This window comes from Podarcis liolepis (genome assembly GCF_965112155.1).
Source record: "Podarcis liolepis genome assembly, chromosome: Z".
NCBI classification, from domain to species: domain Eukaryota; kingdom Metazoa; phylum Chordata; class Lepidosauria; order Squamata; family Lacertidae; genus Podarcis; species Podarcis liolepis.
The window spans coordinates 33732618-33748051 of NC_139570.1; the positions used below are offsets into that span (position 1 = coordinate 33732618).

Here is a 15434-nt window from a genome sequence, read left to right on the forward strand (position 1 = left end):
GGATGGCATCTGTCATAGAACCATAGAATTGTAGAGTTGGATGCATCCTCTAGCGTCATCTAGTCCAATCCCTCCAATGCAGGAATCACAGCTTAAGAATCCCTGGCAGGTGGACTGTAGAGTTAGAAGTAACCCAGATGGTCATCTAGTCCAATCCCCTGAAAGGCAAGTGGATTATTTATGGATGAAGCAAATAAGGAAAGGGGTGTAGCTCAGTGACAGAGTGTCTGCTTTGCATCCAGAAAGTCCCAAGTTCAATCTCTGACAGCAGCTTGTAGGACTGCAGAAGTATCCCTCTTTGAAACCCTGGAGAGTTGCTGCCAGTCAGTGTAGACACTATTGAGTTGGATGGACCCAAATGTCAGACTCGTATAAGGCATCTTCCTGTGCTCCTATTGAACACAGCACTTTATTCAGAACCATGAGGACTAGAATCTTAATCTTTAGGGGGAGGGCCTTAGCTCAGGGATGGAGTGTTTGCTTGGCATGCAGGAAGTCCCGGGTTAAGCTGCCAGTGGCATCTCCAGGTAGGGCTTGAAGAGAACTTTGGCTAGAGAGCTGCTGCCTGTCAGTGTAGACAGTGCTGCGCTAGATGGACCAGTGGTCTGACTCAGTGGAAGGCAGCTTCCTATGTTCCTATCTAATGAACCTCTGTATTCAGAACCGTGAGGACTAGAATTTTGTTCTCAGAAATATTAAGGGCTAGCAATTTTTTTCTTGCAACACTTTCCAAGTTACAGAGAAGGAGGTAAGGTTCAGGTAGAGGATTTTAATTATTTAGAGCTTTTCTATGGCTCTCTTCACTCAAAAAGGCTCACAGGAGTGGCTTAAAACAAGACAAGTCCCTCCTCATAGGCTTACAGCTTTTTAAAAACAAAACAAAAACACCATAAAAACAACCCATGAGGGAAAAGGGAGATGGATGGGAAGAGGAACAGTAAACTTAAATAATATTATTCTTAAATAATAGCTGTTTTCATGATTCAGAAATAGTTCAGGGGTAGGGCTGTGTGATATCTGATTTTCAATAGGACAATATATCACCAGCTAAACATTATGATATTTCAGTATATCACAGTGCTTGAAATAAGGCTGGAACTATGTAGAGGTGAATGTGGTAATCCCCTGGCAACTGCTCCTACCTACAGGTCTAACTCTAAAATGGATAGATTTTTATTTACCTTTAACATATTGTTAAAACTGTTATAGTACTACTGTACTGATAATGTTTAAATTAGCACATTTTCTCTTAAGCTGTAGAAGTAATTCAGTAGCATAGATATCAAAGGTAAGGTGAGAGAATGTTTCCTAAAAAATAAATTACATTACGAAACAAGAAAAAAAGCCAATTCACAATCACTGTCACACTTTTAGATATTCAAATATGTTTCACTACTGAGTCTTCGTTGAATGTGTGCATCCCACAACACCAGTTATTAGATTGTTTGTTAATTTTATTTTCTAAACCAGGCCAAAATAGAGCGAATGAAATGGATAAATTTTAGCTGAATAAAAAAATTGCTAAACAAATTTTATATTTTTAGTGCCAGGGGAATCTGCATTTCTTTTATAATCCAGACCAAACCAGAAAGAATGGATAGAGTTTTTTTACAGAATAAAAAAAATTAAACACTCTCTCTCTCTCTCTATATATATATATGCAAGGAAAATTTGATGCATTTAATTATATGAAAATTTACTCATTGATAGCGTGCTTCAACAGTAACGTTACAGATTTCTGGAGAATATATTAATGTTAATAACTTAATAATAAATGTGTGAGAAAGCAGAGGGGTAAGAGGAGAATCGAGAAGAGTTCCAGGGTAGGGAGGAGGGTCTGGAGGAGAAAATGAGGAGCATAATGAGGGAGACAGAGACAATTTTGCGTGCGTACACACAGACACACACACACAGAGAGAGAGAGAGAGAGAGAGAGAGAGAGAGAGAGAGAGAATACATGCAGATGGGGAAAAGAGGGAAGTGGCCAGAGCAGCGTGTTTTTCTTTCTTTTAATCTGAAGCAACTACGGAACATGTTCTTCAGCAGTTTCTTTGGGACAGGGGAGGGGGTGGAGGGGGGCGGGAGAGCTACTTTAAAGTTAAGAAGAGGAGCTGCTGCCTGCTAGCAGAAAGAGGCTAAGTTAATTTTTATATATACAATGGTACCTCAGGTTACAGACGCTTCAGGTTACAGACGCTTCAGGTTACAGACTCTGCTAACCCAGAAATAGTACCTCAGGTTAAGAACTTTGCTTCAGGATAAGAACAGAAATCACGCAGCGGCGGCAACAGGAGGCCCCATTAGCTAAAGCAGTACCTCAGGTTAAGAACAGTTTCAGGTTAAGAATGGACCTCCAGAACAAATTAAGTTCTTAACCTGAGGTACCACTGTATAAAAAACTGCTCTTCGTATTCATAAAAACAAAACGCGCACAAACACAGGAGATGGAGAGGGACACACACACACACAGGCAATCGCACACCCACAACCAATAAGCACAGCAGGGGGAAGAAGGAAACGGCTCTAATGCCACAGCAGCATGTTGTTCTTTCTTTTAATCTGAAGCAACTACGTAGCGTGTTTATCTGCAGCTTGCTTTGGACAGGGGAAGCGGGGGTGGCGGGGAGGGGAAGAGCTACTTTAGAGTAAAGTTAAGACGACCTGCCGCCTGCCAACAGAGAGAGGCTGGGTTAATTAAAACAACAACAACACAAGGTGTTCTGCTTCTCAGAAACGAAATGCACACACAAACACAAACATGGGAGTGGGGAGGGAGGGAGACATACACACAGACAATCGCACACCCACAACAAGCACAACAGGGGGAAGAGGGAAGCGGCTCTTACGCTAGAGCAGTGTGTTTTTCTTTTTACTACACCCCCAGTTTATATTATTACGTGAGAACAGGAGGAGAAAGGGGGCTCCAGATTCAGCAAGAGCCTGGCATCTCTGAGGGAGGGAAGTTCCTGCTCGCAGGTTGTTGAGCAGGAGACAGAGCACTCAGGCAGAGTTAGAGTTAGGAAAGGTCAGAGTTAGGCTGCATGCACCTGTGCACACACATGATATCTCCAAGAACGATTTTTGCCTGCCGCTGAGGAGGCAGGCAGGGGAGACGGCGAACTAAGGCAGAGAGTTTACCCTGCAGTGCACACACAAAGTTTCTAAGTGAGCGATTTTTGCGTCAGCCTGCTGCTGCTGCTGCGACAGGAAGCACAGAAAAGCAGCTGAGGCAGAGTTAGCAATAACAATGGCTGCAACAGTACAGGAAGCAGCGTTGGCTTCCCGGTTTTTGTAATATCATGCTTTTTGACTATTGCACACAAGCACACACACAACTCAAGATAAATTGCCAGGTAATTTTTTAAAAAATGGTTATCACAATTTGCTCTTAATATTGATTATAAGACAGTATATTGATATATCGCGTGGCCCTATTCAGGGGTAGGAAACACCTGTTGGAGCTTGCTCTTTGGCAAAGCTAATGGAACAAGACGTTGCAGAAGACCTTGCAATCATGAAAGAAGCGGCACACAAGGAAGAAGGGATGGGGAGGGGAGAGGGGAAATAAGAAAAAAGCAGCAATCTCGGGCACTGTTTCTTAAACAGTATTTATCATCATGACCAGCTGGGGTAGAATGTTTCTGATTGAGCTGGCCTTCATCCCCAAAAGAACCAGGGAGGGGTTTGCTACTTTGACCCTTTTCTCTCTTGTTTTTCTTTTTTTTTAAAAAAAAAACACCAACAACAACCAGGAGCTCAGCACCCAGCAGCCTTATCTTCCGTGTCTCCATCAGCCCCCTTCCAGAATGTCCCTCCCTCCGTGTCGCAGACGCCAGTCATCGCTGCCACGCCCGTGCCAACCATCACCGCGAACATCTCCCCCATTGCTGCGGCCCCTGCTGCTGTGCCCCCACTGCCTCCCCCTCCTGCTGCCACTCCCATCATGCCTGTGGTAACTGCTATGTCACCTATTGTCAAGGTAAGCAAAAGAAAATAAACCCAACCCACAGGAATCATAGAGTAGGAAGTACCTTTTATCATACAGTATGTGGTGGACATGTAAAATGGCTAAGAGCTTCTGGGAGATGATTGAAAATAAAAATGTTTAAAAGGAAATTTGTAAAAAGACTGGAAGTTTTCTTTTAGGTATAATTGATGCAGATATACCTAGAGATCAGGAAAATCTCCTATGCAACTACAGCAGCCTGACTGGTATATGCTCAGAAATGGAAGGAGGGCACAATACCAACAAAGGAATGGCAGATAATATTGATAGAATATGTAGAAATGGCTAATTTGACTAGTAGACTCAGAGACCAGGACGAGAAAGACTGGAAAAGATTTGCAACATACTTGAAAAATTACTGTAAACTAAAATGTTAGCAGTGTTAGAATAAATTCAGCAGTATGAAGTATATTGAAATAAAACTGAAAAAGAGAGATTCAGGTAGGTAGCCGTGTTGATGTGACGCAGTCGAAATAAATAAATTAAAAAATTGTCCAGTAGCACCTTAGAGACCATCGTAAGTTTGCTCTGGGTAAAGTGATAAACACGGATGATTTCCAGAGAAGCTGAGGGAAGTTCAAAAAGAGATAATTTGTTAAAACTTAGATAAAAATATATAATTGTATTGGAAAATTAATAAAAAATTATTTGCAAAAAAAAAAAAAGTTTGCTCTGGGTATAAGCTGAAGAAGTGTGCATGCACACAAAAGCTTATACCCAGAACAAACTTAGTTGGTGCTACTGGACAATTTATTTTATTTTATTTTTTATTTTCAAAAAGAGAAAATAAATACGGAATAATTAGAATTTGGAGCGGCAGTGGGTTAATAAAACGAAGCATGGAAGGTGGTGGAAAGGAAAATCGATGATAAATGTATGGTTTGTATTTTGGTTAAATGTCATTGTGCAAACTATGTAAAATTGAAAATGATAATTTAAAAAGAAAAAAAGAGTTGCAAGTGGGGATTGAACCTGAGACCCTCCTACATACACTACCAGTGATCCAAAGCCCATCCAAAGCAAGATTCTGGTCCTCATAGTTCTGAATAAAGGGCCCATGCATTCATCATTTATTATTTGTAGCCTCTCCTTTTAAAAAAATTGTGTATGTGTGTTTTCCTTTGAATTTCAGAAAAAGGGAGTGAAGCGGAAAGCAGACACAACCACCCCGACAACATCAGCCATCACAGCCAGTCGGAGTGAGTCGCCCACCCCGCTGCTGGACTCCAAGCAGGCAAAGGTGGTGGCCCGCCGGGAGAGTGGGGGCCGGCCCATCAAGCCTCCCAAGAAAGACCTGGAGGATGGGGAGGTGCCCCAGCACGCAGGGAAGAAGGGGAAGCTCTCTGAACACCTCAAGTACTGTGACAGCATCCTCAAGGAGATGCTCTCCAAGAAGCACGCAGCATATGCTTGGCCCTTCTACAAGCCAGTGGATGCTGAGGCTCTGGAGCTGCACGACTACCATGACATCATCAAGCACCCGATGGATCTCAGTACTGTGAAAGTATGTCCCCTGTTAGTCTTGATTCATTGTGTTGATAGCCCACCTTTTCCTCCTCCCTTTTCACAGCAACCCTGTAAGGTAGTTTAGGTCAGGCTGAGAGAGGCAGTGGCTGTGAGCCAAGGTCACACCCAGTGAGCTTCATGGCTGAGTGGGAGGATTTGAAGTTCCTAGGCCAACAATCTAACCGCTATATCACTTTTTTTTAAAGGCATTAAAAAAATTTCATAATGAAAAATAGGGGTAAGTTAAAAGGAGACTAGGAATTGTTTGCATGCCTGGATAGGCTTGTCCAAACAAAAAGGTTTTAAGCAAGCACTAGATAGGGTGTAGTGAAGGCACCTCCCTGCTGTCAATAGGCAGGGCATTCTACAGTGCAAGTTTGAGTTCTTAAAAGCGCAGAGTGGGCATTATGTGGCACATGTGACAGTGCCAGTTCTATGGACTGAAGCAGTCAAGTGCTTATATATGACCAAGGCAATCTCACTGGTAAACTGGTCCCAAGTTGTTAAGGGCTTAATACACTAACCATAACAGCTTGAACTTGTCCCAGTTGCAAATCCTACTAATTATATTTATTATTCAATTCATGCCTGCCATCCCCCCCCCCCAAGGAGCTCAGGGCAGTAAACAGGTATACAGTTTAAAATTAAAACAACAACACTGGAGTCTTTAAAAACCATTATAATTAAACACAGTTACAATTTAAAATGTCTTAAATCCAATGATTTTGGGGTTGCCAGGAACAGTCTTCTTCAGCCACCACAAGCTTGAGTTAAGGGGGTCATACGTCAATGTTTTCAAACCCCTCTTGAAAGTTAATAATGTTGGGACAAGTGCTTCTCACTACGGCGGGCTTTCCTCAACCAGGAAGCCACCACAGAGAAGACCCTGTCACGGTTCAAAACTAACCAGGCAGCACCCAGGGACTACCATCAGAGGCAGCTGCCAGGCTGATGCTGGCATTGGATGAGGGGGAGTTGTGGCCTGGTCCATCAACAGTGGACTTGTTTTTGCTGCTCCTCCAATGCTTGCTGGAAGATTTCTGATATATAATCATAGAATTTTAGGGTTCAGGGGTCAAGGGTAATCTAGTCCAACCCCCTGAATTGCAGGAATCACAGCTCAAGAATCCCTGATGGATGACCATTCAACTTCTGCTTTAAAATCTCCAGTGAAGGAGAGTCCACCACCTTCACAACATACATGAGCAAAACTCAAATCCCACGTGACATACTCTCAGCTGTATCATTTTATTCCTGTAGCATTTCTAAGCATCAAAAGTGCTTGTAAATAATTGTTTTGTTCTCGGCAGTGACTATAGTAGTTTGTCAATGGTTTCCAGCCCTGTCCCAGATTAAACTCTGCCTTAAAAATAAAAAAAAAACTTTCTGCATATGTGAATTCAAGTTGCTTAGGGCTTTTTCAACCTGTTACCCAACTTTCCCTCTCCCTGTTCTTCCTTTCCTCCCGACTTTCTTGTATTTGCAGAAAAAAATGGACGTTCGGGATTATCAAGATGCCCAGAGCTTTGCGGCGGACATCCGGTTAATGTTCTCTAATTGTTATAAGTACAACCCTCCAGACCATGAAGTCGTGGCTATGGCCAGGAAGCTTCAGGTAAAGTGATGGACAAAATGGAACCAGAACAGAGACTCAAAAACTGATATGAGAAATAAATTAATTTCCTTGTTAAAGGTGCCTATGAGGCTTTGGATTGTGCCTAATTCCCCTTGCCTGCCTCCAAAATAATGGATTTCTGTCCCTGATTTGGCCTGTCCCAGGGAAGTGACTCAGGCAGAGAAGCGACAAGCAGCCTCATAGGAGCAGAGTGGATCATTTATGCACATCTGCATTGGGGACACTTTTAGAGCTGAGGTGGTCAAGTAAGCCCCGCTGGTGGGCCAGAACTTTTTCTCCTCTTCTCCCACTGGGCAAAATTGTGACAGGTGGGTGAGGATGCCGGCCTGTCAGTCACCTGATGTCACGGTGATATTGGGTGACCTCGTGGGGGTTTTTCGGGGGGGGGGTTGCCTGAGCAGTTGCGGGAGGCAGAGGTCTTTACAAGCACTGATAATCAAGTGGATGCCTCTGGTTAGCTGACAGGTGAGGCATTTTTAGACCAGCTGGGTATTTACCTGGAGGTGAAGGACAGGTGAGCTTGGTTTGGTTGGCATAATTGGGCCTATGGACAGAAGTGTCCCTTCTGGGGAGGGGAGGGGGAGCTATCATTTTTTGTAATGAGATTTTTATTAAAGTTTTTAAATAACACAATAAAAACTGCTACAAAAATACAAACAGAATAAGTAGAATATGGAGTCCTCTCTTAAGAGTAACTTTTAGCCCTTACCACCTAAAGGGGACGGTAGCTCATTCCCAGCTCTCACCTGGAATCTTTCCTTTCTCCTCCCAGCATTTGGCCCTGAAAGAGTGACATTTCCATGTACATTAAAAATATGATTATTTAAAACATTCAGTCCATGCTAACACCCATCTTCTCTATTTTCTGTTAAACATTATTTCTTTTAAGTCAAGGTGACTCAGAATCAATCATTTATTTCCCCCACAAAAAGCCTAAGATAGGTTCCCGAATTGTTATTATTGGTACCTGTCATCCATATTTTTTCTTTGATATTAACTTTACCTCCATTAATTCCCACCAGCATTATTCCATATCAGCTGACAGTAAATTCTTCTGTCTGTGTCCATTTTAAATCTATCCAGTGTGGTCACATATTGGGATAATATTCTATATTTTTCTTACTATATATCCAATAGTCCATGTCCTGTATGTTCAAATTCCATTTCCTGTTGTGTTTCCATTTCCTGTTGTATTTACGATAGCATCCCAATCTGCTCTTCTAGGACCTTTGATTTTTTTTGTTTTTCCAAGTCTTTTTCCATAGAGAATAGCATAAATTTAGCAGCAGCATTCTCTGAATTCACTCCAAATTGACTGCAGAATATACTTTGTCTGCTAGAACTGAAGAAAGGCCAGGAATGAAGTTTTTCCCAGTGCTTCCCCCCTCTCAAATCCATCAATGCCATATCCAGACAATTCTCCATATCACTATTTGTGATTTTATCTTCTCCTCCAAATCCTTGTATGGAAGGCATTTCAATTTCAGCATCTGCTTCCTGTAATTTAGCTATTTATCATCCAGTCCTGCTAGCTTTTCATCGATTTGGTTTGAAGCACAGAATTGGAGAGTTGGAAGGAGCCCTCAAGGGGCATCTAGTCCAATCCCCTGCAGTGTAGAAATAACAGCTAAATGTGAGAGGATTCTGCATCTAGACTGCATCAAAGCAGATTATGCCCAGCTGGCCAATATACGTCCCATCTTTTTTGGGGGGGGGGGTGACTCAGCAATGATGCTCATGTGTTTCACATCCTTGCCTTTGTTCCAAATTGTTTATTTTTTTGAATGGGAGGTTGGGGAACACTGCTTCCCCAAGGAGAAAGTGGGTAGAGGGGATGGGGAAACTCACTGTCATGGAAAGTGGTGATGGCCACCAATCTTAAATGGCTTTAAAAGAGGAATAAACAAATTCATGGAAGAGATAAGGCTGTCAATGGCTGCTAGCTATGGATGCTATAGCTGAGATTCTTTGCATTGTAGTGGGTTGGACTTGATGATCCTTGGGGTCCCTTCCAACTCTACAGTTCTGTGATTCTGTGGCTGTGCTCTTTCTCTATGGTCGGAGGCAATGATATTTTTGAATACCAGTTGCTGGGAGCCACAGAAGGAAAGAGGGCTCTTGTGCTTGGACTCTACTTGCATGCTTCCCTTTGGAGCATCTGGGTGGCCATTGTAAGAACAGGATGCTGAACTGGATGTGGCCAGTGGCTTATCTTATGTTCCTAGAAGGGTGGTGGGCTCTCTCTGCCCCCTCTACAAACCTCTCTCTTTCATATGCCCTCTCTCTCCGCACGCAGGATGTCTTTGAGATGAGGTTTGCCAAGATGCCGGATGAGCCGGCAGAGCCCCTGGCCCAGCCCCCACAGACGGCACCGGTTGTCAGCAAAAGCATGGAAAGCAGCCATAGCAGCGAGGAGAGCTCCTCCGACTCGGACAGCTCAGACTCTGAAGAGGAAAGAGCCACACGGCTGGCTGAGCTGCAGGAGCAGGTGAGAGGTGGCCCCATGCCAGAAGTCCTCTTCCACACCATACACAGTTAACCTGTGGAACTCAGTCCTGCAAGGCAGTGATGGCCACCAACTTGGATGGCTTTGGAAGAGGATTGGACAGGTTAAGGGAGGAGAAGGCTATCAATGGCTATTAGGCATGATGGCTTTGGTCTACCTCCACTGTCAGAGGCAATGATGCTTCTGAATGCTAGTAGCTAGGAATCACAAGCGGGGAGAGTTGCTGTTGCTCTCAGGTCTTGCCTGCGGGCTTCCCTTTGGGGCATCTGGTTGGCCACTGTCAGAACAGGATGCTGGACTAGGTGGGCCACTGGCCTGATCCAGGATGGCTCTTCTTATGTTCTTATGGTCATTTAAAAACAAACAAACGTTGAGATCTCATTCCCAATGGGTTCCAGGCCAAGCTCCAATAAAAGCCCCTCTACACGTGAGCTTGCTTGACATTTTGGTATCTATGAAATATGTCTGTGAAAAAACCTAGTGTTCAGCCAGCACACATATGGTTCTAGAAGTCTTCAGTTTGAGAACCACCTCACCTCAGCAAAATAACTTATTTTGGCGTATAAGTCACTTAGTCTCAGTTGGGTTGATCTGTAATATGATAGCTACACTTGCCTCTGAAGAATTTAAATGATTATTTACTTGTTTGAAACAAGGTCCTGCTTTTTAGTGTTTATAAAGTAAACTGCAATGTGGCTAATATTCAGAGGCTTTAAAAAAATAATAATCCCAAAATAATCCAAACAGTTTTGGCTTACTAGGAACCTTTCTTTCTTTTTTAAAAAATTGGGTGCCTACATTGTGTGGCATACATTGTGTGGTTATTATAGTGCAAAAAATACACTATGAAAAAAGAATTGTGAGTGGGGGAAATGCTGCTGGCCCTTGCGTTTTCATGCACTTTGAGTGGCCTGGAGGGCTAGAAAGTTGGCCCTTTTAAAAGGAAAGAGAGGAAAAAATGAAAAGATTCTCAGGATTCCTTGGGAGACCAGAGTGTAATTTTTTGTGTGTTCATGTGGCAAATGCAGATTGCGGGATCCCCTACCCTTCCCCCCCTCCCTTCCTACCGAATGGATTCGCACTCAGGATGCACGATTAGCTTCCTCGCCTGTCTTCTTGTTCACACAGGACTGTTCCCGATCATTGAGGCAGTGCTACAAGGTCAATGACTCCCGAGACTGGAATGGATGGAATGTATTTGTTTATTTTAATTTTAATTTTAAAATTTTCATTTTCTTATTGCTGTCCGGATATGTCAAGTTGTGTAGCATTAGCATAGCTATATATATATATATATATAATATCCTATCTATAAGCTGTGTTGCATGTGAGATAATTTTTCCGTCCTGCTGATCCAGTAAAGCTCTGGGCTTCAGCTGGCAAGGTGGGATTCTGCAGGTGTTTTGATAATAAATTTGTTTTAAAATAAATTGGGGATGAAAGGGGAAAGAGAGAGGGTGACAAGAGGTCAAGAGCTTTGAGTTCTGATCCTTTAAACAGTCATGGAGGACGGGAATTTTAAAAGCACCTGGATCTGGTCAATGATGAGAGAATGCTTAAAGCAGCACTGGAGAACATCAGTGGCCCATCAGCTGTTTGCTGGACTAAAACTCCCATTAACCCCTGACTATTGGCCAAGGTGGCTGGGGCTGATAGTAGTTGAAGTCCAACAAGAAATGGAGGACCACGGGTTCCCCACCCTTTATCCAAGGAGAGGGATTCCACTCTCACATGAGGGAATGTCTCTTCTATATAGAGGCATCCTTCCACCTCTTGCATGTAGTAGTGGAATACTCCTTCTTAGATCAGGGATGGGGGCCTGGGGGCCCTCCAGATGTTGTTGGACCACAATTCCCATCTGACCATTGTCAGTGTGGCTGGTTGATGGGAGCTGGAAGTCCAGCGTCATCTAGAGGGCACCACATGTTTTTTACACCTGGTTTAGATAAGAATTGAGCTAGGTGGCCCGCTATAGACTATTTTGTTACAACAGTTTATATTCTAGAGGGCTTTTTTGAGTTTTGTTACTCTTGGCATGGCAGGAGAGTAAGAAAAAATGAGATTGTGAGCCCCCAAGGGCAGGGCCTCATCACTGCTTTTAACTGATGCTTATCTTAGGAGTTTTGTTAAAGGATCTGATGACGATTTAGACAAAGTCCCATATTTCAGTCCTCCTCCATTGGGCAGGGGGTGGGGGAACCTATTGGCAGTACATTCTCTTCCACAGCCAGTGCTGCTGAGTCCATAGAGTGTTTGCAATCCAAAGCGATAACCCAGTGCTCCCACCAGATTTCCTGAGAATCCCACTTTTTTCTTTTTTTTTAATGATGGGCAAATTTCTAGTCCTCATGATAATTCTTTTAAAGGTGATGTCTCTGCTTCTTCCTGGGGTGGAGGTAGGACACACAGTGATATTGCTGAACCAAGTCTTATTTGTGTTTTAACACTTTTAAAAGGGACCCCTTGCTCTGTTTTTGTTCCATTTTTATTTTAGGACTACTTATTTTTATGTGTGTGCTTTTTTTAAAAAAAAAATACGAAGTTCCATTCTCACTCAATCCTTAGTGCCTGGGGCAAGTTAAAAATGCAGGGATAGAAAAAACAAAAATGACATTAGAAGGGACCCTATTCTGAATGTTGATGTGTTCATCCATCAGTTGATGGCCAAGCAAGGAAATGTTCGGGACTGGATGTTCACAGACCTCTGGGGGAAAAGACAGCCCCACAAGTGGGTAGGGGAGGCTGCCCATAAGGGCATCTCTTCTGCTTTGAAGATTGGGGTTCCCAAACCTTGGTCTGTGGACTACCAGTAGACCACGAGCTTCATTCAGGTGGTCTGTGGTGTGTTTGTAAGCTTGTGGTTGAACATGGGAAAGAGCCCATCAGTCATTGTACTGAGAGAGGCTTTTATTTCTTTAGAAGCAATGATGGCCAATCAAACCTTCCCACCCACTACCCCCAAAATAAAATAGGAATTTAAAAAGATATCTTCCTATATACAGTATGGAGAAATGCAAGGTGCCGTTATGCTCTGCAGTTTGCATGGCCGCCAGTAGGGGGCAGTGTCAACTACAGCATGAAGAACAGGTGAGCTATTTTAACAGGGAAGGGAAGCACTGCAAAGCACCTATTCCCTACACTAAAAAGGCATGCAACAAGGCTTAGGGGGAGGGGAGGCTCTTCACACAGAAGCTGAGCAAGCTCTTGTGTGAAGCAACCCCCCCCCCAATTAAACACAGCTAGAGTCAGGTTTAATGGAAGGCAGAGTGGTCCTTCATAAAGTGGTTTAACAAGCTGCTTTCTATTAACACCTCCCCCCTCCATTAAATGTGCCTGCAGTGAGGCTTAACATAGAAGGGAGAGGAGCTTCACACAGCTGTTTAGCAAGCCACTCTGTGAATTGCCACCCCCTCCTTTAAAAGGGGTGGGGCTTAGGGCAAGCTGGGGGGGGGGGAGTGTGGATAGGTGAGGTGTAAAGGGAAGAGAGGTTGGTCAAGTGTCGCGGAAAGCCAAAAGGGGTAGATGGGGTTAGCAGGTAAAGTGAACATGTGCGGTAGCTGCATTGGCGCACAGCTGGGGAAGGCGACAGCAGGGGTGGCAACCCCTAGTACATTATAAAATGAAATTACAAGTTACCAAAAAAAAGCTTGGCTAAACAATTTTTAGCAGGCACCAAACGCAGTGTGTCTTCCTCACTCCCCTGGTGTCAATGCATTGGGAATATATCAGACAGGCAAAGCTGGGCTTGTTGCTTTCCCACCCTACGTCTGCAGGGTTGTTTGAGAACTGACACCTCCATGGGGAGGGCACCACATCTGGTGCCTCTTTGAGGGTTGTTGTTGTTTTTTTTAGAGTCAAGTGGTATACAAATATTATGCAACCAATCAATTGGGAGGGGGGGGGTATGAAGCTACTGCTATCCATGCAGTTGTAGCCCAGATCATGGCAGGCACATATAGAGCCACCACACATGGGGTGGTGGAGGGGCTAGTTTTTGGTTCTCGCCAATGGCATTTTGCCAGGAGCACTGCTTGGTGGTAGCCCCTGTAAGTTCCTGCAGAAGGTGCAGCCAGTGGTGAGATGATTTGTAGATTTGAGAGAACATTGGCAAATATCCCTCAGCCACCAGGAAAGTAAGATAAAGGTAAAAGGGAGAGAATTTCACCCAAATTTGATAGTTGTTGAATGTGATTTCTTTTCTCATTAATTGATGGAGAATGATCAAGGTGGGGTGGGAAATGCAGGAGGGATCCCCCCGGCACAATTTTAGAGTGGCTCATTCCCTCCAAGGGAGCTGGCTCTGGAGCAATATGGCCACCTTAAGCTTTTACTCTTCCATCTTCCCCTGCCAGTTGAAGGCTGTCCACGAGCAACTTGCTGCTCTCTCGCAAGCCCCCGTGAACAAGCCAAAGAAGAAGAAGGAGAAGAAGGAAAAAGAGAAAAAAAAGAAAGACAAGGAAAAAGAGAAGGAGAAAGAGAAGCACAAGGCAAAGGCTGAAGAGGAGAAGAAGGTGAAGGTCACTCAGCCGGTGAAGCAGGCCCAGCAGAAAAAGCCACCGGCCAAGAAGGCCAACAGCACCACCACCGCAAACAGGTAAAGGGGAGATGTGTAGTGGTCTGGGGTCACTGTTTCTGCAGCATGGTCCCTGTCTCCGATGTTACGGCCTAGGACCCTCATACCTATGGGACCTCCTCTCCTGGTATGCCCCACGGAGGACCTTAAGGTCCATATATAGCAACACCCTAGTCGTCCTGGGCCCTAAGGAAGTTAGATTAGCCTCAACCCAGAGCCAGGGCCTTCTCAACACTGGCTCCGGCCTGGTGGAACGCTCTGTCTCATGAAACCCTGCAGGATCTGATTTCTTTCCGCAGGGCCTGTAAGACAGAGTTGTTCCACCTGGCCTTTGGCTTAGAATCAATTTGATTCCCTTCCCCTCTTTCCCCCCCCTTTCTCCTCCTGTGAAGAGGCTGCATCCTAATGTTTTAATGTTGTATCTTAATCTTTTAAATTGTATTTTAATCAACTTGTTTTTATTATTGGTTGTTAGCCGCCCTGTGCCCAGTCTTGGCTAGGGAAGACGGGGTATAAATAAAAATTTATTATTATTATTAAAGCCACCCAAACAGCATTGAATGGGGGCTTTTGAAGTCACTGAAATGTGGGAATTAAACTCTAGTTCCCATTTACAGAGTTACGCAGAAGAGAGCCCGGGTCGTCTGACCCTTTCATTAATTCCCTTTCCCTCGTATTAAAAAAATATGCAAGACGCTCCCTGTTTAAAGCTTAAATAACCAACAACTTTTACTCAGTGTGCTTGCACTTGTTAGATTAAATATACAAGGCAGGCAGATGTTACTTCCATTACTAATACATATTACACCTAAGACAACAAAAGACCGCTGCAGACTGACCTAACTCTGAGGTAGACAGCAGCATAACGGAACATACCTGCTGCTCCGACTGTGAAGACTGTTAATAACTGCCATAACTGAACCAACGGAAAATAACTGCCTCGGCCTGTGACATCACAGAGTTCTATAGCCCTTTGTGAGCGTTAACCCTTTCACTTAGCAATTTGGATGCTTCATCCCACGAAAAAGAAGCTGCCTCCTGCTCTGTGCTGACTGGAACTAATCTGAAGGAAAGGAGGAGGTGGTCACAGAGAATCAGCTCCCAAGTTTGCATGGGAAAGCCCCCCAGAGGAGGAGGTGGTTTTTTGGTTTTGTTTTTTTAAAAAAAATTATTTAAAAAATTTCTTACGTTACAAAAGTACGGGTGT

General features: G+C 43.9%; 1 protein-coding gene and 1 long non-coding RNA gene across 6 annotated transcripts in view; one reads left to right on the forward strand and one right to left on the reverse strand.

Annotated features, from left to right (window-relative positions):
* BRD3 (bromodomain containing 3) overlaps positions 1-15434 on the forward strand; it is a 35721-nt gene that overhangs the window by 11830 nt on the left and 8457 nt on the right. For 2 of the 4 annotated variants that reach the window (XM_083485111.1, XM_083485112.1), the window contains exons 5-10: positions 3753-3979; positions 5139-5510; positions 6999-7127; positions 9445-9636; positions 10783-10848; positions 14007-14248. In XM_083485111.1, the coding sequence (XP_083341237.1) occupies positions 3753-3979; positions 5139-5510; positions 6999-7127; positions 9445-9636; positions 10783-10848; positions 14007-14248 (1228 nt within the window). The remainder of the gene's footprint in view (positions 1-3752; positions 3980-5138; positions 5511-6998; positions 7128-9444; positions 9637-10782; positions 10849-14006; positions 14249-15434) is intronic. The other 2 variants (XM_083485113.1, XM_083485114.1) reach the window with 2 other exon arrangements.
* Positions 30-15363, reverse strand: LOC310698341. 2 transcript variants are annotated; one of them, XR_014521412.1, is made up of 4 exons: positions 15067-15363; positions 10722-10832; positions 7895-7929; positions 30-158 (listed from the first exon to the last, which is right to left on the reverse strand). It is a non-coding gene; the product is annotated as an uncharacterized lncRNA (long non-coding RNA). The 2 variants fall into 2 exon arrangements; XR_014521413.1 differs by having other exon boundaries at positions 9812-10832.